Source organism: Rhinatrema bivittatum, chromosome 6 (assembly GCF_901001135.1).
Source record: "Rhinatrema bivittatum chromosome 6, aRhiBiv1.1, whole genome shotgun sequence".
Classification (NCBI taxonomy): Eukaryota; Metazoa; Chordata; class Amphibia; order Gymnophiona; family Rhinatrematidae; genus Rhinatrema; species Rhinatrema bivittatum.
In genome coordinates this window covers 273448112-273472027 of record NC_042620.1, presented here as the reverse complement: position 1 = coordinate 273472027, position 23916 = coordinate 273448112, and the positions used below count along the sequence as shown (strand labels likewise).

The 23916-nt window shown below is 47.1% G+C and overlaps 1 protein-coding gene and 1 non-coding gene across 2 annotated transcripts in view; one reads left to right on the top strand and one right to left on the bottom strand.

Moving 5' to 3' along the window:
* The window catches only part of MED12 (mediator complex subunit 12), a 573790-nt gene that overhangs the window by 379633 nt on the left and 170241 nt on the right, over window positions 1–23916 (bottom strand). The window contains exons 13-14 of the mRNA XM_029607961.1: window positions 11714–11943; window positions 9166–9246 (exon numbers count right to left, since the gene is read on the bottom strand). Of these exons, the coding sequence (XP_029463821.1) occupies window positions 9166–9246; window positions 11714–11943 (311 nt within the window). The remainder of the gene's footprint in view (window positions 1–9165; window positions 9247–11713; window positions 11944–23916) is intronic.
* TRNAI-AAU lies at window positions 10106–10178 on the top strand. The gene has a single exon. It is a non-coding gene; the product is annotated as a tRNA-Ile (tRNA).

The following is a 23916-nucleotide window of genomic DNA, read 5'->3' as shown; positions in this document are numbered from 1 at the left end:
AAAAGCAATTTTTACAAAAAGCTTTTTTATTGATGAAACAATCAATATTAGCCTACTGGATGAAATAAGAGGTGCCGTCACTCACTTATTGGAGAATTAAACTGCAGAAGCTAGCAACTTTTCAACATTTGACAGCTTGCAGATCTAAGGCACCAGACTCTTCCAAATCCTATGCTAAATTTATGGCTTTATGGAGAGACTCTCTTATGTTTTGTCAACCAAAGCCTGCAATGACATTTTAGCAATGCTTTAACCAGTATTGGACAATAGCCTCGGAGTGGGAAGAAGACTTGCATCCCTTGTAACAGATGCCACTGTTCAGGTGCAATGGGAGGGAAGGAGGGATGGAGAGATTGGGAGTTAATTGTTTGAGCACTGCTTGTAATTTCTATGTTTGACCTATGTTTCTGATAAAATTGATAAATAAAAAAAACAAAACATCATTTTACATCATTGGCCCATGTTGGCATCTTTGAAATCTTTCAGAAAGGCACCTATTTTTGCAGTAAGGAAACTTCAGAATTTGAGAACACAGTTTGTACAATGCCATCAAGTGAGGGAGAGTGACTATAGTCAAATTAGCTGTGGGACTTCTGTCAAAAAGGAGGCGCTAGGGACGCGCTAGTGTCCCTAGCGCCTCCTTTTATGGTGGGGCCCTCAATTAAATACTCGATCGCACGCCCAAGAGAGTGGCCTGGGTGCGTGTCGGGAGAGTAGGTGCTCAACCTCGGAGCACCGGCTCTCCTGCGGTTTTTACTGTATCGGCCTGAAACTAAGGGAGTTGTTTATGCTATTGAGTGTCCATGCATTCTTGTATACATCGGCCAGACTAAAAGAATGATCAAATTGAGAATCAAACACAAAAGTTACATTAGATCCAAGAAAGAAAATGCTCCCTTAGTTACTCATTGGTTACAGAAATCCCATTCCATTGAAGATTTGGGAATTTTTGTCATCCATCAGATTCATTTGAATAATGATGGTGATATTTCTGTCAAACTGTTTCGCTTGGAACAGTGGTTTATTTTTCTTGGCATACAGAGAGTCCTAATAGTTTAAACAACCAAATTGAATGGCTGTTTTTCTGTGAGGTTAAGAGTGATTGACATTTCATGATTGATAGAGTAGTGAGGAGTGTATTTAAAGGAGCACTACGTCAAGATACGTCAGACCATTGACATTATTACAGCATTTTGAGCAAGTCATCTTGGCAAGAACAAGGGATGAAAAGTAGGCTCCGCTTTAAGTTTTCTGTGCAGGAGGTTAGTGGTTAGAGCAGTGGGCTATGAACCAGGAGACCAGGGTTTGAGTCCTACTGTCGTTCTTTGTGACCTTGGGCAAGTCACTTTACCTTCCATTGCCTCAGGTACAAAACTTAGATTGTAAGCCCTCTGGGGATAGGGAAATATCTACAGTACCTGAATGTAAACCGATGTGATACCTCAGATCAAATGTCAGTATAAAAAAAATAATGTTGGTACATTATATTTGGTAGAATTTTGTTTTTGTGTATCATTATTGTTTTAGTGTGTTTTTTCCAGCTTTAATGTTTGTAGAATTCTATTATTAAATATGAGAAGATGGCTGTGAGATGGTGCTGAAGCCAGATAGTAGTAGCTTTCACTGAATGGGATGTAAATAGTTTAGACAGAATCGTTACAATATGACATAGGTTGCAATAATTAGATTAAGTGTTTTTATCACAGACCTATTAGTTTGAATAGCTACTTATTTTGCAACTGTTATAGACTGAGTTACTTCCCCTGATGAAGCCTTGTTTAAGGTGAAACAAAGAATTCTTGGGAGTTTGCTTCAATACTCCTTTGAAAAGTGGTAGTTAGTTTCAGTATCCCAGTGAAGATTGTAACATCATCTCAGTGAAGACAATGGCAGTTTTAAATTAAAGAAGACTACAATTGAAGACATCATTGATACTCTTGCACGGGAGAGGGGTTTTTAATATTTTATTGCAGATTGGGAGTTGGTTATGTCATGAGATGAATGTGTCTGGAATGTAGTGTGATTGATGATGGTGATTGGTGCTAGTTTTCAATTTTTATTTTAATTGCATTTTCGTTTTCGTTTCATGTGGTTAATTAAATTTAATCATGTTGTTATATGTATATTAGTCATAATACTTAAATTTGTTAATCCTGGGGGAATTCTGTCCTATTGCGAAGCGCAGAATTCCCCCCCTGCGCAGAAAATAGCAGAGGAGACCCCGGCATGCCGTGAACAGAGTGCATCCCGTCCTGCGGGTGCTGCGGGACACGCTCCATTCATGACAAAGATGAAGGCCCAGCGCCGTTCGTGGCGAAGATGGAAAGCCCAGTGTGCCGCGTACTGAGTGTGCTCCGCTTGCGGCGAAGATGGAAGCCCCTGAGTGCCGCAAACGGAGCATGCACCGCTCGCGGCGAAGATGGAAGGCCCTGGTGAGTGTGAGAGAGAAAGAGAGAGAGAGAGGAGAGGGGGCGGGTGAGAGAGAGCAGGAGTGTATGAGATAGAGCACGGGAGGTAAGAGTGAGGGAGGGATGCTTGAGTAAGTTTCAGAGAGAGGGAGCCTAGATGAGGGGAGGGAGTGTAGGGGAGGGGAGGGTGAGAGAGCATGGGAGTTAAGAGAGGGGGTGTTTGAGTGTGGGTTTCAGAGAGAGGAAGCCTATATGAGGAGATTATGAAGGAGTGTATATGTGTGAGAGAGATTGGGAGCTCGTGTGTATGAAAAAGGGATTGTGTGTATGTGAAGGTGCTAGCTTGTGTATATGTGAGACAGAGCCTGTGTGAAAGGGTGCGTGAGAGAGAGACATAGGGAGCCTGTGTGAGGATGTATGTGTGAGAGAGAAAGGGAGCTTGTGTGGGTGTATATGCAAGAAAGGCGGCCCTGTATGAGGGGATGTGTGTGTGCTAGAGAGACTGAGGGAGTCTGTATAAGGGTGTGTGTGTATGTGTATTAGAGAGAGGAGCATGTGTGTGAGAGAGGGAGGGACAGAGGGAGCCTGTGTGAGGGGCAGTACTGAGAGTGGGGTCAAACTCTGGGACTGGCAACACAGTGGAAGGGGGTTGAGCCTAGAGGTGGAGGGGAGAGATACTGGCAGGTGGAAGAGTTAGGGCATGAGAGGGCAAAGTGGCCAGGGGAGTAGGGAGAGCGAGTGGAAGGGACACTTTCAGTGAATTTCTAGGGAAATTCTGCTCAAAATAAAATTCTGCATCTTTAAGTAATAACTTTTTTCTGTATTAATTTAAAAAGTAATTACTTAAAGACTGTCATGTAATTTGTGTTATTTTGACCAATATAAAGTTTGCAGAATTTTCAGTTTTTGTGCGCAGAATTCTGTTTTTTATGCAGAATTTCACCAGGAGTAATTTGTCATATTAAGATAATTATGAATTTTTGTATTTATAATTTGATGCATGTATGTGTTATGATTAAATTAGAATTGAAAAGCATAATGTACTATAATTGCTTTATTATTGTGATCTATTTAATTTTTTAGAGATATATGTTGTTAACTTTCATATTGGAGAAATTACTTACCTGATAATTTCGTTTTCCTTAGTGTAGACAGATGGACTCAGGACCAATGGTATAGTGTACTCCTGATAGCAGTTGGAGACAGATCAGATTTCAATCTGATGTCAGCCCTAGTACATATACCCCTGCAGGAAGTGCAGCTCTTCAGTATTCTCCTTGAAAAGCAATTGTGTATATATGTATGACTTAATCATTTGAATAACTTGGATAACTTGATTAACTTTATAACTTAGTTAACTTGATTAATTTGAACTGGTTGAATTGGTTATAGCTGGAGACCGCCAGTGCCCTCAACCGAGAAACATCGACACCTAGTAGGATGGGTGTCCTAGTTGGAGGAAAGCATGGCTTACCCGTGAATCACTCGCTCTCGGGGATGTCACTCGAGAATTCCATGAATAACGGCAGCTGTGGGTGGGATGCTGAGTCCATCTGTCTACACTGAGGAAAACAAAATTATCAGGTAAGTAATTTCTCCATTTCCTAGCGTGTAGCGGATGGACTCAGACCAATAGGATGTATAAAAGCTACTCCTGAACCAGGTGGGAGGCTGTCCGTGGCCCACTTAGTACTGCCCTTGCAAATGCTGTGTCCTCTCGAGCCTGAACATCCAGGTGGTAAAACCTGGAGAAGGTGTGGATGGAGGCCCATGTCACCACCCAACAGATCTTGACGGCTGACAGCATCTTGGTTTCTGCCCAGTACACTGCCTGGGCTCTAGTGGAATGGGCCTTGATTTGTAAAGGCGGTGGCTTGCCTGCTTCTATGTAGGCCGCCTTGATGACTTCTTTGATCCAGCGGGCTATGGTTGCTCACGAGGCCGCTTCCCCTTGCTTCTTCCCACTGTGAAGGACGAATAGATGGTCCGTCTTTCATACGGATTCCGACCTTTCCAGATATTGGACTAGGAGTCTGCCAACGTTGAGTTGGCATAGACTGCGAGACTATTCCGAATTCTTATGCTCATCTGGCGATGGTAGCGAGATGGTTTGGTTGAGATGGAAGTGAGAAACCACTTTGGGGAGGAAGGGCGGGACCGTGCGTAACTGGATGGTTCCCGGGGTGAGGCTGAGGAATGGCTCCCGGCAGGACAGTGCTTGTAGCTCGGAGATACGACGGGCCGAACAGACTGCCACCAGGAAGGCTGTCTTCAATGTTAATAGTCGGAGAGACAGGCCGCAAAGAGGTCTGAAGGAGGCTCCTGCTAAGAAATCTGGGACCAAGCTGAGGTTCCAAAGAGGCACCGGCCACTTTAGGGGTGGTCGGATCTGCTTGACTCCTTTCAGAAAGCGGGAGACATCCGGGTGAGAGGCTAGGCTGCTGCTCTCACTCTTGGTTCCATAGCATGACAGTGCAGCCACCTGTCCCTTGATGGAGTTGAGAGACAATCCCTTCTGCAGTCCGTTCTGCAGGAATTCCAAAATTGCAGGAATTTTGACAGAGCGTGGCACGATGTCACGGTCCTCACACCAGGCTTCGAATACTCTCCAAATCCTTATGTATGTTATGGAATGTGGAGAACTTGGGTGCTCAGAGCAGGGTGTCAATTACTGCCCCCGAGTATCTGCTCTTCCTCAGGTGAGTCCTCTCAATGGCCAGGCCATAAGAGAGAATCAAGCTGGATCCTCGTGGAGGATCGGCCCTTGTTGGAGCAGGTCTCTGTATGGCGGTAGCGGGAGGGGGATGCCTGTCAGCAGCCTTCGCATGTCTGCGTACCACAGTCTTCTTGGCCAGTCCGAGGCCACTAGAAGTACTGGTCCCCTGTGGTGTTCTATCTTGTGGATGATTGCGCCCAATAGGGGGCCACGGTGGAAAGGCGTATATTAGAGTTTCCTGTGACCAGGTCTGTACCAGGGCATCAATTCCCTGGGACTGAGGTTCCTGCCTGCGGCTGAAGAAGATGGGCACTTGGGCATTGGACCAGTTTGCCAGGAGGTCCATGGTTGGTGTTCCCCAACAGTTTACTATCAATTGGAAAGCTGTAGTCGACAGCCTCCATTCTCCTGGGTCTAGACTTTCTCTGCTGAGGTAATCTGCAGCAATGTTGCTTTTCCCGCGATGTGGACGGCCGAGATTTCTTGAAGGTTCGCTTCCACCCATGACATTAGGGGGGGTCTATTTCCAGAGACACCTGTTGGCTTCTGGTTCCTCCCTGACTGTTGATGTAGGCCACTGTTGTGGCGTAGTCCGACATTACTCTGACTGATTTGTCTCGGAGTCTGTGACTGAACCATGGGCAGGCTAGTCTGACTGCCCAGGCTTCTAGGCGATTGATGTTCCATCCCGACTCTTCTTTGTTCCATTGCCCCTGGGCAATTAGCTCCTGGCAGTGTGCTCCCCATCCTCGTAGGCTGGCGTCCATGGTGAGCAGGATCCAGGTTGGTGAGGATAGTCTCACTCCCTGGCTCAGATGGCCTTCTTGTAGCTACCATCGTAGTTGGGTTCGAACTTTATATGGGAGCTGAAGACGTACGGTGTAGTTCTGGGACAGCGGATTCCATCGTGATAGTAGTGAGCGCTGTAGGGGTCTCATGTGAGCTCTTGCCCATGGCACTACTTCCAGTGTGGATGCCATGAGGCCGAGGACTTGGAGGTATTCCCATGCCGTGGGACGAAGCTCGCTCAACAAGGTTTGCAACTGGGTCATTAATTTTGATCTCCTTGTCGGTGTCAGGATGATCTTGTCTTTTTGGTGTCGAACTGGACTCCCAAGTATTCTAGAGATTGGGAGGTGCAGACAGTTCTTGTTTGTGTTGACCACCCACCCGAGGCTCTCCAGTAGAGTTTTGACTCTGTTGGTCGCCTGGTGACTTTCCTCTGGGGATTTCGCCCTGATCGGCCAATCGTCTAGATAAGGGTGTACGAGGATTCCTTCCTTCCTCAGTGTTGCTGCCACTACCACCATGATCTTGGTGAACATCCGGGGTGCTGTGGCTAACCTGAATGGTAGTGCCCGGAACTGGTAGTGATGGTCCAGGATCATGAAGCATAGAAAACGCTGATGCTCTTGATGGATCGGAATGTGTAGGTAGGCTTCCAACAGATCCAGGGATGTAAGGAACTCTCCTGGTTGTATTGCCCTTATTACCGAGCGTAGGGTTTCTATGCGGAAGCGAGGGATCTTCAGGTGGCGGTTGACCGACAAGGTCCAGGATGGGCCGAAACGTTCCTTCTTTCTTGGGCACGATAAAATAGATGGAATAATGTCCAGTATTTATTTGTTGTGCGGGCACCGGTGTTATAGCCTCTAAGGTTAGCAATCTGGTCAGTGTAGCTTCCACTGCCATTCTCTTGGAAGGGTCGTGGCAGGGGGATTCCACAAACTTGTCTGGAGGGAGGTGGTGGAAATCCAAGTAATATCCTTCTCGAATGATGGCTAGGACCCACTTGTCTGGAATAAGCGGGGACAGCTCATCCCTCCGAAACAGGCGGACCACCTTCGGGTCATCTCCATCGACGGCCGGCGTTCCTTTTCCAGTACCTGGCTGGGAGGGACCCTCTCCTGTCGCCCCATCGGCCCCCCCCCCCCAGGGGCTCTTCGGACGGATCTGCCTCGTCCGGCGACATGGACTCGGTGTCCGTGTCCTGAGGGATACCCCACAACGGACGCTTCTCTCTAGGTGGGGCTGGGGTACTGCGCGAACCATCCCTGGATTTCCTCTTCCGGGATCCGGCTTTGTCGGCTCCCCCCGCGGGAAATGTCTTCCCTGCTCTCCGCCTGCGGCCTTTATATTTAAGGACTTTGCGCAATAGCGCAAAATCCGAAGAAAATGAGGACTCTGAGTCCGACGACGCCTCGCCCGCGCTGGCCTCCACAGGGGGCGCCCCCCCCCGAAGGCCGTTGCTGCGGCGAAAGCGCGGGAGGCATGCTGCCATCACCAGCAGCCTCCCGCGCGACTTCCTGGCCTGTCCCTAAAATGGCCGCCACTCCCGCACTAAGCGGGAAGATGTCTGCAGCCTTCTCAACGTGCGGTGGCGATCGCGCCGGCCGGGACCGGCCCCCCCGACCTGCCCCGGACGGTCCCTCGCCGCCCGAGACACAAGAAGAACAAATTCCCTCGCGCGCCGAGCTGCATGAGCGGCAGACAGACCCCCTCGGCATCCGGAGCGACCGCGAGGAAGGAATTAAATTTAAATTAAAATCAAATTCAATTAAAAATACAACCCCACGTCAAGCGGCTCCCCCGGCGAAGAAACGGAGAGCCGGCCCTCAAAACAAAAACGTCCGCTTTATGTTTTGTTTTTTCATTTTGTTTTTTTCAAACTTGCCGCTGTCCCCGGTCCTGAGGCTCCTGCTCCAGCGGGGGTGAGTGAACCAGGCTCCCCGGTGTCACCCCCGACGCTGCTACTGGAACCAGCTGGGTCCTCGACCCTAGCAGCGGCCTCAACCGGGGGGGATGGTCCCCTCAGAACCTTCCAACCCCCCTGGGAGGCAGGACGGACAGAGACCTTCCTTCTTCAGTCTTCCTGTAATTCCTCTTTATTTATTTATTTATTTATTTCTTCCCCCCCCCCCAACACTAAAAACGAAAACCAACCCTGACTAACTACCAGGACCCAGGGAAGGCAGAGGCTGTGACTGCACCTGCACCATCTACTGGAGACAGAGTAAGACTGAGGGGCTGTGTGAGACACATTGCCATATATGGCTAAGTCTGACAGGTCTTGCTCTGTCTCCATCTACTGGTGCGGAGTCACAACCCAGGTGTCCTGGACTGATCCAGGTATGTACAGGGAAGTAGGTATTGTGTCAGAGGTAAATCATCCATAATTTTGGCACTACCGAAAAGGAAGCTCAATTTTGAAACTTAAGCTTATGTATTGGCTCATGAAGAGCAATCCGTGGCACCATGGACCTGATTAAGAAGACTTTCCAAGCACACCTCATACATAATACACTGTATGAACTCAAGGAAGCTCTCTTTGGCACAATGCAAGTATTAAGAAAGGTATTAGCAGTAAATCTGAGAGACTGATATCATTAAAACAAACTGTCTTATGAATGAGATTTATTTCTGTCAAGGTATTAACAAAACAAACCCATTTGGAGAAACTGTCCTTGTGTGAAACTAACACAAATAAGATCACAATAACCATGAGCCACTGGGTAAAAAAATATTGGAAATGTGAAAAAATCACTCAAGAAGCAGAGCGCCACAACCATAGGAGGATCCATGGAAAAACAATAACACATATGAAGCAGGTTGTGACGCATGTAATCAGTCAAGCATGTCTAAAGCTTCTAGCAGCTTTTGTATAATCTTCCTACATTGGCTCTATCACCTATAAGTGAGAGCTTCACATCCTGCTTGTTCTTGGAAAAAACACAAACCACAGGACATAGAGGAAGAAAGGAAAGAGAAAAGGCAAACAGTTTAAAGAATGGATAGCAGTGAAGCGTGTTTCCTGCAAATGCATATCATGGTTTCTCAATCTTTTTCCAGGGGTAAAATATAGGTTACTTGACATCCCAAATATCTGTCCTAGCTCATCAATCTTGGCAGCCTGAGCAGGTAATTGGGGTGTCTAGGAATGCAATCTCTCCCTCCCAACCTTCCCAAACCCCATGCAGGAACCAAAGGAGATACTTATTTGCAAGCATATAATAGACTGTGCATAAGCAGAAGAGAACTTACTGGGAAATCTGCTTTCTCCATATCATCAAAGAGAGTGCTCGAGTTATGGTCAATGTCCATGGATTCTGAGAGTCCTGTATCCTAAGAAATCAGCACACACAATAAATCATGCACATCATTTGTGACAAGCAACATTTGTTATTCTTTTTTTTATTTTTGATGCTCTGCTCTATATGTTTTCCAAACTTAATCAGGACTCATCATAACCCTGAGAATGCTGTTCCATAACATGTGCCAAACTATTAGTATCCACCCCAACTTCCTCCTAATGCTATTTTCCAACTGATATTCACAATCTGAGAGAAAACAAAAATGTAGGCCCAAGTTCAGCGATGACCTGGAGAATGGGATTGAAAAGTAACCCCAAGCCCAGGGATCTCCCAAAGACTGCGAATGAAAAGCTGGATGAAGTCCAGGAATTGCCTGGAAACCAAGACTGAAATGCAGGCCTAATTCTGGGGATTACCCAGAGCCCAGGATTGATGTGCAGAACCAAGCCAGGGCACAATCTGGAAACTGGGACTAAAACACAGGCCCAAGCCTAGGGTTCCACTAGAGAGTGGGACTGACCTGCAGGCTAAAACCTGGGGATATCCCACTGGGACTAAAATGCAAATCCAAGCCCAGGTATCCACTGAAGACCAGGACAAAAATGCAGAGCCAAGCCTAGTGATCTCCCAGAGATTGGACTGAAGCATAGGCCCAAGCCCAGGGATCCCCTAGATACCAGGATAAAAATAGTGCATCTCAGGCAAGCCATGGAAAACTCTTACTGCTGCTGCTGTTGGAATTGACTCTGAGCAGCCTTCACTATCACCAGAAATGAATACACCTCATATATCAGACAAGCTTAAAAGGGTTAAAAGTTGAGACTGCAGTAAAGAAGCTGTCTGCCAAGGGAAACTAATGAGCTGAATGAGTGTGCTGCAGAGTTTTATCTGGCTGGTTAGCTCAGCTGGTTAGAGTGTGGTGCTAATAACCCAAGCTCATGGGTTCAACCCCCATACTGGCCAATTTCTTCCTCCTCAAAGTTGCTATGAGTTTTCTCTCAGTACATGAAAAGCGTAGAAGTAGCCTGATGGTCAGAAAGGAGAAAGCTGGAACCATGCGAGAATCTTGATCAGAAAACACAAGATATATGATTACACTCCTCCCTGCTAGTTCAGATACATCATGAATACCTGGATATCTATCTGTATTAGGACATCTGCTTTTTGGATGCAAAGATTACAGAGGTTTTATTCTTGAGAAGCCTGCCAATCATGTTAATGGCCAGCAGAGCAACATTTGGGAGAAGACAACGCCTAAAAGATTACAAAGATTTTATTCTTGGCAAGCATGTGAAGTCTTGTAGTCAATTTGTGGGAAACTTTCCTATGTTCAGATCTCTCCATTACTTTAGCATTTTTTTCTGCAGCAAAATGGATTGGTAAATCCTTGGGAGTTTTGCAGCTGTTACCAGAAATAGGACTTCCTATGATACCTGATAACTTTTTATTTTCTTCAAGACTTACAGTTAAAGAAATGTGTTCAATTGGGAAAAAATAAGCTTTGAAGGCTAAATCACCTGATTTGAGTCGTTAGAATCTTCCCCCATCCCATAGAGAAAACTGTTCTCTTCTAAAGGAAAATGATCCTTTGTCCTGTAATAAAAGCTTTCCAGCATCACTAAGAGCTCTCATATCTCCACCTCTGATTCAGCCCTACAAGAATGATTGAAGGAATTAACAGATCTGAAATTATACCCAGGAATGAATCATAAGTACTACTGAAGGAACACTTCTTATTGAGAGAAATATCTGACATGAATGAATCTGAGCAACTCCTCAGATCGCAATCCCTTTACAGCCATAAGTATCAGAATCAATATAAAATGAGAAGAGAACCCATACTGCTAACCTGCATGAGTAAGCCACAGGTCTGACATTTTCTACAACTCTGCTCCTTTGCTTAAAATTGAGACTCTAGAGTGGGGAAAGTTTATGATCCACAGACCCAGCAAGTTACAGCAGTGATGCACAGTAGCCTTAAGGAAAGTGAAGAGACTTACAATCCTCAAACATAGGATAGGATTTTCCGGGAAACAGTAACCCAAAGAAAGCAGCAGGAGGTGCTCAGTGTAACAGGGACAGCTCGCTACCCTTCACACCCTCACACCAGTTCCCTTCCCCTTCCTCTTGTGACAGCCTGATGTGCAAAGGAGCATCACAATTTCAGTCACACGCAAACATCTGTGAAAGTTCTGTCCCACCACAGGTCACATGAGTAAACCCATGTGATTCAGCAACATATATGAAGAACCAATAGCTGACATTCTTATTTGGAGTCAGGAACAAATTTGTATTTATTTAATGCAAATTGATATTCTGCCAATTCAAGATATTCACTGTACCGCTTAACTGGCTACAATGCAGAATGTTATTTTAACATAATTTATCCCCTTTCTTTGAATTATCAAGTATAGATATATCAGGCAACATAATTAACAATATGACCAAGTAGTAGCCGCTGCCAGTACACTCTTAGAATGAGTTAATTCTCCCCTTACCTCGAGTTTGATGCTGCTGTTCCCCTCTGGCTCTTTACGATCATGCTCCTCCCCCGTGTCATCGAAGGGTGACCGTGGACGCTGGACATGCGAGTCTAGTGCCAGATCTCCCCGTGAGATCAGAGTGCACATATAAATATTGTGTGAAAACACATCGTGACGCATGAGCTCACAAAAAAGCAGCACCAAATTAAAGAACTCCACCTTCTCACTTTCATTACTGGGGTCAGCTGTAAAGGCAGAAATGGGAGACAAACAGAGCAGAAAAAGGAAGAGAGTTCACAGGACAAAGGAGCAGCATTAGGAAGAAAGGGAAAGAAGGGAAGAAGAAAAACATTTATTAGAAAGCAGAACCCTCCACATACTCCAAACAAATAAAGTAAAGCCACATGAACCATTCTGCCTGAGCCCTGGAGAAAGATGATGGCAGAAAAAGACCACACAGTCAATCTAATCTACAAATCTCTACAATCCCTGTCACACCCTCAGATCTCCTGTGTTTGTCCCATTATTTCTTCAATTCAAATAACTGTTCTTGTCTCCACTACCTCCACTTGGAGGCTGTTCCATGCATCCACCATCTTCTCTGTAAAGAAATGGAGAAATTACTTACCTGATAATTTTGTTTTCCTTAGTGTAGACAGATGGACTCAGTACCAATGGGTTATGTGCTCCCCTGCTAGCAGATGGAGACTGAGTCAGGTTTCAAAGCTTACATCACCCTAGATATATCCCTGCAGTGACCTCAGCCATTCAGTTTTATCTTCCAAACTGAATGAAATACTTAATTTGAACTTGGATATAACTTAATACTTGATTAAAAACTTGATTAAAAAACTGGAGACTGGAGGAAGTGACGTCATAGCAAGGGATGGCTGCCTAAAACTAGAGCTCCTCCACCTCTTACTATAATCCTCAGAATATTGTAAGCATCAGCTACAAGTTTCTATCTTAAAACATTGGCGATATCATTCCTGCCTGTACTGATGTCAACGAGACGCAAAGCTGTGGACTTTAAAAAGTATTCGTACCAGAAGCAAGACTGCGACGGGAACCAGCAAGTGGCGGATAACATGGCGGCTGCCGACCCCCGATTAGCCGAGGATGATGGGCAGGAAGCCTTGGCTGATAAACTGGCTGAGGGAGATCTGCCGACTAAATCGGAAATGAAGCTGTGGTTTGCGGATCTCAAAAACGAGCTGACCACCAAAACGCAAAATATTATGGAATCGATAGAAGAGTTAAAAGGTGACCTTGCAGATCATGGCCGTCGGATATTTGAAACGGAAACCCGGGTTGACGCTAACTGCGAACATATCAAAGGCCTCCGCGACCAAAATAAACAATTTCGTGAAGAAATGGAACGGCTCCATGATAAAATGGAAGATTTAGAGAACCGCTCTAGACGCCATAATTTACGATTCCGGGGAGTGCCAGAGTCGGTAGAAAACCAAGACTGTGTCGCGGTGGTAAAACAGATTTGCGAGCTGCTGTTAACCTCAGAAATGACTCAGGTCAGTAACACAGTCGGAGGGGATATTAAAATCGACCGTGCTCACCGGGTTCTGGGACCTAACGTGGCTAACAAGCCCAAAGATATATTGGCCTGCTTTCATGATTTTGCCCAGAAAGACAAGCTAATGATTATAGCGAGAAAGCAAGCCACGTGGCTTTGGAAGGGCACAGCCATTATGATCTTCGCGGATCTTTCACCCATCACTGTCAGACGGAGGCAGGAGATGAAACCGGTCACAGATCGGCTACGAGCTGAAAATATTCGATATCGCTGGCTATTCCCATTTGGGATGAGTTTCTCGGTAAAGGGCGAGTCTCACCGGGTGAGAAATCTTTCGGAAGCTGCGACCCTTTTGCACAACGCTGGATTTACTGGTTTTGATCAATTGCAAATGGCGCCCAAACCTCACAGCCGCAGAGAGGAGTATCCGAAATGGCAGAGAGTAAATAAAGGAGACAAAAGACTGAGGCGCCAAACAGACTCCTCATTATCACAAAAGGACCAAACCTGAAATTTTTGATTTCCTTGCTGGAAAGAGTACCACTTCGTTTGGAGCGGCATATTGCCTAGTGCTGGTTTGCATAGTATTTTACTCCTGTTGGGAATAATTTTATAGTTTTGGTACACTGTTGTTTCTTGTTACTTGTAGCTACAGAGTTGTTTTTTGCTACAGCTGATTAGTTCTGAGGGAATTTCAGCAATTAAAGCCAGCTCAGCGTTACTAGCTGGCTTCACAATAGTTGGTTGGGGATGGTGGGGCAGTCACCCTGAGATGACAAATTCCTCCATTATGATCTTAGGTTGGATGGGGGCGATGGTCCAACTAGAGGGGAAATTGGTAAAGCGGGAGGGGGGAGGGGGAATGGGAATTGGGGGTTCTTGCACAGGTCACAGGTTCTTACTGCTAAACACAGACATACTTAGAAACACTTGGGCACAGAGTCAGTCCACGTTAGAGCCCAGTGTACATGCTGTCCCAAGCATATGGAATGTGCAGGCTCGGACTTCTCATAGTTACTTGACATTGACAACATGGTGGTCATCAATTACTTATCTATTAATGCAAAGGGATTGAATTCCCCGTATAAACGGCATTGTTTATATGCAGACTTGATTGGACACCAGGTCTCAGTGGCCTTCATTCAGGAGACCCACCTGAAGAGGCGTCATGAATACCTCCTTAAACACCCGTCTTACCCGGCTCAGTATTGGGTGCCCCGCCCCTTAAGCCATAAATATTTGGGGGTAGGAGTCCTAATACACAAAGATGTAATGTATGAAGAGGTAACCAGGTACGAAGATCCAGAGGGGAGATACCTTATACTCATTGTTGTGATGGGCGGGGAGAAATATACACTTGTTAATGTATATGTACCAAACAGTGGGCAGGGTACATACCTGAGTCGTATTCGTACCTTGATAGACAAGCAGGCGGAAGGTCATGTGATAGTAGGGGGTGATTTTAACATCACTCTGAATCCCTTTCTAGATAATTCCAAGGGTTTTGCTTACACTTCTCTGAAAGACCGTAATCTCTTTAAAACTTTCTTGACTCATTTAAATCTCCTGGATGTGTGGCGCATATGGAACCCCAGGGGCAGAGACTTTTCGTTTTACTCGAGAGCTCACTGTTCTTACTCCAGAATTGATCTATTCCTCATAGCTAAAAGCTGTGTCAATCAAGTTAAAAACCCACAAATAGACCTCATTACTTGGTCAGATCATAGCCCGATCACTATCCAGTTGGAAATAAATTCCTATGACCGGGGGCAGCGGTTCTGGAGGATGAACGAGAGTCTACTAGAAGAGGCTGATTTTGTGTTGCAGATGCAGGAGGAGATCAGGGAATATCTGATCTTTAATGACCAGGACGGTCTGTCCCCTATGTTAGTTTGGGATTGTTTAAAAGCAGTCCTCAGGGGGAAATTTGTGGCCAGAGGTTCCTTCTTGAAAAAGCAGCGTAACAAAGATAAAACGGAAACGCTACAGAGCCTTCAACAACTGGGTCTCCAACATAAGAGTAGCGGAGATGAGGCAATCTTGGGAGAAATGGACAGACTCAGGGCACACTTGGAGGAATTAGAAGCGGCCCACATAGCGCACTCACTCACTCTTACGCAGCAAAAATACTATGAAGGTGGGAACAAAGCGGGACGTCAGTTAGCCAGAAAATTGAAAGTCCAACAAATGCAAAATAATATTATTAAAATAAAAGATGAACAGGGTGCTATGTTAACCTCTAATACTGCAATTAGGCAACGCTTTATCCGTTTTTACTCGGAATTGTATGCTACTGATTTAGCCATTAATAGTCCAGAGATTGAGGACTACTTGTCTCAATCCTCTCTTCCAACCATACTCCCTGATAATCAAGAGTTTTTGGATCGGGATGTGACTCCAGCGGAGGTCACCTGGGCCATAAAAAGCTTAAAGGTGGGAAAGTCCCCGGGATTGGATGGCCTGACGGCTGGCTTTTACAAAAAATTTGCTATACAACTTACGCCGCTATTGGTTAAGCTTTTTAATGCCCTCCAGGGGGATATGTCCTTATCTTCTTCAGCTAATCTGGCAGGGGTTACAATTTTGGCTAAGCCGGGACGTGATCCCACCTTGTGCGGGTCTTATCGCCCGATCTCACTGATTAACTTGGATATGAAAATACTGGCGAAAATATTGGCGAATAGGCTTAATAGTCTGCTCCCGCAATTGATACATCCTGACCAGTCAGGCTTTATACCTGGCAGGATGGCCTCCGATAATGTTCGGAAAATAGTAAGTCTTATGGACTGGGCTCGTGAGCACCATACCCCTCTATTGTTATTAGCGCTTGATGCTGAAAAAGCATTCGACTATGTACATTGGCCCTTTTTGTTCCACACTATGAGATGTTTTCGCTTTGGGGATCGCTTTATACGCTGGATACAAAAGCTGTATGAGGCCCCGAAAGCCTGCTTAAAGATTAATGGAGGGTATTCTCAACCTTTTTCTGTGGGTAGAGGCACATGCCAGGGGTGTCCTCTGTCTCCCTTACTTTTCGCTCTTTTTTTGGAGCCATTCACGCACCATATCAGGGCCAATTCAGCTATCCAGGGGGTGAAGGTTGGCTCATTTTCTTCTAAACTTTCTTTATTCGCAGATGACATTTTATTTACCATAACTAACCCTGTCTCATCCTTAGTGGCCATCACGGACGAGATCTCGGCGTTTAGCAAGATCTCGGGGTTCAAAATCAACTGGGAAAAATCTGAATTGCTTAATGTATCCGTACCGACGGTAATGGTGGACCACCTTCGGAAGACTCATCCCTTTAAGTGGGCTAAAGAGAAAATAAAATACTTGGGGATTTACATAGGATGTACGAGGGATCTTTTTCAACTTAACTACCCTCCCTTGTTAGCCAGAATTTACAAGGATCTGGAGGAGTGGGATCGCTATCACATCTCCTGGTTGGGTCGCTTAGCGGTACTAAAGATGAATATTCTGCCAAGGATTTTATATTTGATGCAAACTCTACCGATAGTAATACCCAAAAAATTTCTACATAAATGGCAGAGTCGATTCTTTAAATATCTGTGGCGGGCGAAGAAGCCAAGGATCAGAAAGCAGATTTTATGTCTTCCTAAAATACAAGGAGGTTTAGGCATGCCCAATCTTGTAGGTTACCAAGGCGCTGCACATCTAAAGGCGGCGGTGGAGTGGCATAATAAATCCCACCAAAAGCCATGGGTACAATTAGAGCAGGCAATTGTGGGAGATCTCCCCCTCACGGCATTACTATGGCAGAGGAGATCCACCTGGCTTCCCTCTGCTAAGCTACCTGCCACCGTACAGGCGACCATCACCATTTGGAATACTTGGCGGTCGGTCTTAGTGGGCCAGAGGACACATTTTCATAGCACCCACTTGTTTCACCACACCTCCTTTGGCTACGCAGCACACTCTGATATTGCCAGAAGATGGAAAGTTAGGGGCATCATGCAGGTGTCTGACATGTGGGATCCTGGTGGGGTGCGGTCCTTTCCTACGCTCTCCGCGAGATTCCATCTTGATTCGAAGGATCATTACTTTTATCTTCAGGTGTTGCATTTTCTAACCCACAATCAGTTGACAGTAGAGCTCCCGCTGGGGATCACGCCATTTGAAGCCTTATGCATACAAGCTGCGAAGGTGAGAGGACACATAGCTCGTATATATGCTATGCTAATGGGAGGGTTAAGTGACCAGGCTCCCCATGTTATTGCTTGGGAAAGGGATTTGCAGGAACATTGGCCGTTGGAGGATTGGAAACACCTATCTTATTCAATGGGTAGGGGTCTTATATCTGCTTATCACATTGAGAATGGGTATAAGATGCTATACAGGTGGTACTTGACCCCAGATAGGCTACATCGCATACGAGCCACTGTCTCTGAGTTTTGTTGGAGGTTATGCCAGGCACCGGGAACTTTTTTTCATATGTGGTGGCAGTGTCCCTGCCTTACACCTTTCTGGGATGCTGTTGCTCGCTGGTTGACAACAGTTCTCAGAGAGCCAATATCACTTGTGCCATCGCAGGCGTTACTGAACAAAGACAACCCACAGCTTTCTAAGTTTCATAATGCTTTTATTAAATACGTCGTAACCGCAGCCAGGGGAGCAATTGCCAAAAAATGGAGGGATACGTCACCCCCAGCAATCCAGGATGTCTATGCCAGGGTGAGAGTTATGCATACCTTGGGGAAAATTACGGCCCATAAACACAAAACATTAGCTAAATTTCACAAAATATGGTATAAATATGTGCAATGGACAACACCTCAAAGTTTGAAATAGCTAAACCAAATGGTGGAGATGCACAATAATTGTTTCAATGTATAACAGTTTTTCGATTTCTATAATGCAACATGTTCCCTCTGCAATGCTTTTTACAGGAATGTTTGTAGGGTTTTTCTTAGACTTGGGACTGCTAAAGCTGGATCTGATTCTCTATACTATTCAACTTGTCTGTATTATTCTTTTATTATCAATAGGACTGATATTCTTTATTATTTGTATGATTTTTCACATGATGACTATGTGCGAGAGGGGGGGATAGATATGGTTGATTGGAAAAATTGGTATTTCCAGATTCTTCTGGTCATGATGTTCAGTTAATCTACTTTTCGCTGTGAGTAACGGTATTGTGACTGATTGCATTCTGACATGTATGATACTATTTGATACCAATAAAAAAGTTACAACTTAAAAAAAAAAAAAAAACTGGAGACTGGGGGTGATGCGCTGACACGGACGGGTTCCCTGTCGGCTCCGGGCACCGCGCTCTCAAGTTACGACAGCATAATTCGGCTACCAATAGAGCAGAATTTTACGGTGTCCTTGGGCGTCTGAATACTTTGTTAGACCATAGAGCGCACAGGCTTATTTACAGAAAGGGAAACAGAACTTTTTCAAATTTGGGAATAAACCAAGCCGTTTATTAGCCAATCTAATGAAACCACACAGACAGAAATCTTTTATCCCTTCCCTGAAGTCAACTGCGGGAAAAACTAAGACCACGAAGCGGGAAATAAGCGAACTTTTTAGTCAATTTTATAAGCATACTTTACACAGCCGAGTCAAGCAGGGGTTCAGTGGAAGAGGATGCGTTTCTAAGGGACCTACCGCTCCCCATGCTTACGGCCTCGCAACGTGGATTTTTGAATCGACCCATACAGCCATACAAGGTATCCCAAGTTATCACCAGGCCCAGATGGGCTTCCCTACGATTTTTACAAGATACTTCTTTATAGCATCACTACCCCACTGACGAATTATTATTCGGCTGTGCTGACCAAAAATTCCTTCCCTGCTCTTTTTAAGGAGGCCCATGTCACAGTATTGCCCAAACCGGGAAAGGACCCGTTGTACCCCTCCTTGTACAGACCCATCTCATTACTTAATTGCGATTTCAAGATTCTAACAAAAGTATTAGCCGAACGGTTGAACGTTATGTTACCACAGTTGATATCCCCTCACCAAGCAGGGTCTGTCCATGGACGGAAACCAAATGCGAATATCATTAAGCTACTAAAAGCCATGACCATCTGCCAACACCAAAATATCCCTGCCTTGGCCATTGCTCTAGATTCAGAAAAAGCATTTGACCGTGTAGCATGGCCTTATCTTTTTTCGATCCTACAAAAATGGAGAAATTACTTACCTGATAATTTCGTTTTCCTTAGTGTAGACAGATGGACTCAGAACCAATGGGTATAGTGTACTCGTGCTAGCAATTGGAGACGGATCAGATTTCAATCTGACGTCAGCCCCTAGTACATATACCCCTGCAGGAAGTGCAGATCCTCAGTATTCTTCCTTGCAAAGCATTGTGGATATATGTTTGACTGACCGATTGGTTAATTTGATTAACTTGTATAACTTCGTAACTATATAAACGTTATAACTTGATTAACTGGATTAATTTGAACTGGTCGATTGAGTATAGCTGGAGACCGCCAGGGAGCTCAACCGGAAAGCATCGACACCCAGCCGGGTGGAGACCAAGGTAAACGAAAAGGAGGCTTACCCTTGAATCATTTGCAATACCATGCGGACGACAGCCAAGGGCGGGCTGCTGAGTCCATCTGTCTACACTAAGGAAAACGAAATTATCAGGTAAGTAATTTCTCCATTTCCTAGTGTGTAGCAGATGGACTCAGAACCAATGGGATGTATAAAAGCTACTTCCGAACCGGGTGGGAGGCTGCCTGTGACCCACTCAGTATTGCCCTTGCAAATGCCGTGTCCTCCCGGGCCTGAACATCCAGACGGTAGAATCTGGAGAAGGTATGGATGGAGAACCATGTCGCCGCCCTGCAAATCTCGGCGGGTGACATCATTCTTGTTTCTGCCCAGGATGCTGCCTGGGCTCTGGTCGAATGGGCCTTGATCTGTAGAGGCGGAGGTTTCCCTGCTTCTACGTAGGCCGCCTTGATGACTTCCTTGATCCATCGGGCTATGGTTGCCCGCGAGGCTGCTTCCCCTAGTCTTTTCCCGCTGTGAAGGACGAAAAGGTGGTCCGTCTTCCGTACGGGTTCTGACATTTCCAGGTATCTGGAAAGGATTCTGCCAACGTTGAGGTGACGCAGACTATGGGCTTCTTCCGAATTCTTCAGGGCTCCCGCCAACGGGGGCGAGATGGTCTGGTTCAGATGGAAGTGGGAGACCACTTTGGGAAGGAATGACGGTACCGTGCGCAGCTGGATGGATCCCGGAGTGAACCTAAGAAAGGATTCACGGCAAGACAGCACTTGTAGTTCAGATATGCGTCGTGCTGAACAAACTGCCAGTAGGAAGACAATCTTCAGGGTCAGCTGATGGAGTGATAGCCCTCGAAGAGGTCTGAAGGTGGTTCCCGATAGGAAGTCCAAGACGAGGTTGAGATTCCACAGAGGTACCGGCCACTTCAGAGGTGGACGAATGTGTTTGACTCCTTTCAGGAAACGTGACACATCCAGGTGAGAGGCTAGGCTATCGCTCTCGCCACTGGTGCCGAAGCATGCCAGTGCTGCCACCTGTACCTTGATGGAGTTGAGGAACAGTCCTTTCTGGAGTCCGCTCTGTAGGAACTCCAGCATCATGGGAACTTTAAGTGAACATGTCTCGATGTCGTGATCTTCGCACCAGGCTTCAAATATTCTCCAGATCCTTATGTATGTTAACGATGTGGAGTACTTGCGTGCTCGGAGGAGGGTGTCTATTACCGCCCCCGAGTATCCGCTTTTCTTCAGCCGAGCCCTCTCAATAGCCAGACCGTAAGAGAGAATTGAGCTGGGTCCTCGTGGAAGATCGGACCCTGTTGTAGCAGGTCCCTGAGAGGGGGCAGGGGTAGAGGGTTCCCTGCCAGCAGTCTTCTCATGTCTGCGTACCAGTGTCTTCTTGGCCAATCCGGGGCCACCAGAAGAACTAGCCCCTTGTGTAGCTGTATCTTGTGAATGATTGCGCCCAAGAGGGGCCACGGCGGGAAGGCGTATAGTAGGGTCCCCCGTGGCCAGGCCTGCACCAGGGCATCGATCCCTTGGGATTGTAGATCCCGCTTGCGGCTGAAACATCTGGGTACTTGGGCATTGGTTCTGTTCGCCAGAAGGTCCATTTCCGGTGTTCCCCACCGGTTTACTATCATCCGGAAGGCTGCGGGAGACAGCTTCCATTCTCCTGGGTCTAGACTTTCTCTGCTGAAGAAGTCTGCCGTGATGTTGTCCTTCCCGGCGATGTGGGCGGTGGAGATCTCCTGTAGATTTGCTTCCGCCCATGCCATCAGTGGGTTTATCTCCAGTGACACCTGTTGGCTCCTGGTTCCCCCTTGTCTGTTGATGTAGGCAACCATTGTGGCGTTGTCGGACATCACCCTGACTGCTTTGCCTTGGAGTCTTTGGGCGAACCGCAGGCAGGCGAGTCTGACTGCCTGCGCTTCTAGGCGATTGATGTTCCATTGCCCTTGGGCGGTTAATTCCTCGCAGTGTGCTCCCCATCCCCGTAGGCTGGCATCTGTAGTTAGCAGAGTCCAGGTTGGGGATGACAGTCTTGAGCCTCTGTTCATGTGGCTGGGCTGCAGCCACCAGTGTAGTTTGGTCCAAACTGTGCCCGGGAGGGCTAAGCGTACGGTGTAGTTGTGCGACCGTAGGTTCCAACGGGACAGCGCTGAGTGTTGTAGAGGCCTCATGTGGGCCCTCGCCCAGGAGACCACTTCCAGTGTGGATGCCATCAGCCCTAGGGCCTGCAGGTAATCCCATGCCGTGGGGCGAGGGTCGCTCATCAAGGATTGCAACCGGTTCCACAGTTTTGATCTCCTTGTGGAAGTCAGGCTGACTTTGTCTTCCTTGGTGTCGAAGTGGACCCCCAGGTACTCCAACGATTGTGAGGGCTGCAGGGAACTCTTGTTCGTGTTGACCACCCATCCGAGGCTCTCCAGTAGAGACTTGACTCTGTTGGTCGATTGGATGCTTTCCTCTGGTGACTTTGCCCTGATCAGCCAGTTGTCCAAGTAAGGATGTACGAGGACTCCTTCCTTCCGCAGTATTGCCGCCACTACCACTATCACCTTGGTGAACGTCCGTGGTGCTGTGGCTAGCCCGAAGGGTAGGGCCCGGAACTGGTAGTGATGGCCCAGGATCTTAAAACGTAGGTAACGCTGGTGTTCCTGATGAATTGGGATGTGCAGGTACGCCTCTGACAGGTTCAGGGAGGTGAGGAACTCTCCCGGCTGTATTGCCTTTATTACGGATCTCAGGGTTTCCATGCGGAAGCGGGGGACCTTCAGGAATCTGTTTACGGATTTGAGGTCCAGGATTGGTCGGAACGTTCCCTCTTTCTTGGGAACGAGAAAATATATAGAATAATGACCAGAGTTTATCTCCTGAGGAGGTACCGGAGTTATGGCCTCGAGGTTCAGTAGCCTGGCCAGTGTAACTTCCACTGCCGCCTTTTTGGTGGGGTCGTGGCAGGGGGACTCTACAAACTTGTCCGGGGGGGTGCGTATGAAGTCCAGGTAGTACCCTTCCCGGATAATGGCTAGGACCCACTTGTCCGAAGTTATCTCGACCCATCTTTGGTAGAATAGGGCCAGTCTGCCCCCTATGGCTTCCCTTGGATGGGTCGGCTGATTCTCATTGTGGAGCGCAGCCGGGCCCTGAGCCCGAGCTGTTTCCCCTCTTGTTGTGCTTGTTCTGAAAGGACTGTTTCCTGCCCGGAGGACGGGGCGCCTAGTAGCTGCTCCTGTATGGGTTGAAGCGCTGCGAGCTTCTGCCCCTGGAGGCCCTGGAAGGCTGTCGCTGGGCTCTCCTTGACTTGTCTTCCGGAAGGCGCGGTACTGGGGATTCGCCCCATTTGCCCGCCATCTTTTCTAAATCGCTGCCGAACAGAAGTGTTCCTTTGAAGGGCATCCTTGTGAGGCGTGTTTTGGAAGATGAGTCGGCCGACCAGCTTCTGAGCCAGAGCTGTCTCCTGGCCGCCACCGCCGATGATACTCCTCTGGCTGCTGTGCGTAGGAGGTCTGAGGCTGCGTCCATTAGAAAGGATAGCGCTGGGTCCAGGATATCTCCCGCAATCTGAAGAGACATAGCGGCCACGTCAAATGACTGTTTAAGCATAGCTTCTAACCGCCGGTCATGCGTGTCCTTGAGTGCTGCTCCTCCCTCTACCGGAATGGTGGTGCGCTTGGAGACTGCGCAGACCATGGCATCCACTCTAGGGCAAGCGAGCATGTCTTTGGTTGCTGGATCCAGGGGGTACAAGCTGACCAAGGCCCGCCCCCCTTTAAAGGCAGACTCTGGGGTGTTCCATTCCAGGTCAATTAGCTGTTGAGCGGCTCGCAAGAGCGGGAAATGATGGGAGGTCTGTCGAAGGCCTTCCAGAAATGGGTTCTCCTCGGGATCCCCCTGGGTTTCTGAATCCGGGATCGCCAGTTCCGCCAGGCATTGGGAGACCAGATCCGGTAGCTCCTCCCTTGTGAAGAACCGTCTCATGGTTCGGTGGGGTTCTGTCCCCGGGGGAGTTCTCCTTCTTCTAGGGGTTCGACTTCTTCTTCTGAGATGTCCGTACCCCCGAAGGTGGGGCTACTTGGCGGTAAAAGCCTATGCCTAGGTCTTGAGGGGACTGGAGCATAGAGGTCCTCCTGCGACGTATGTGGTTGGTCCGTCCGAGAATCCGTTTGCATTCGGACAAAGGCGTG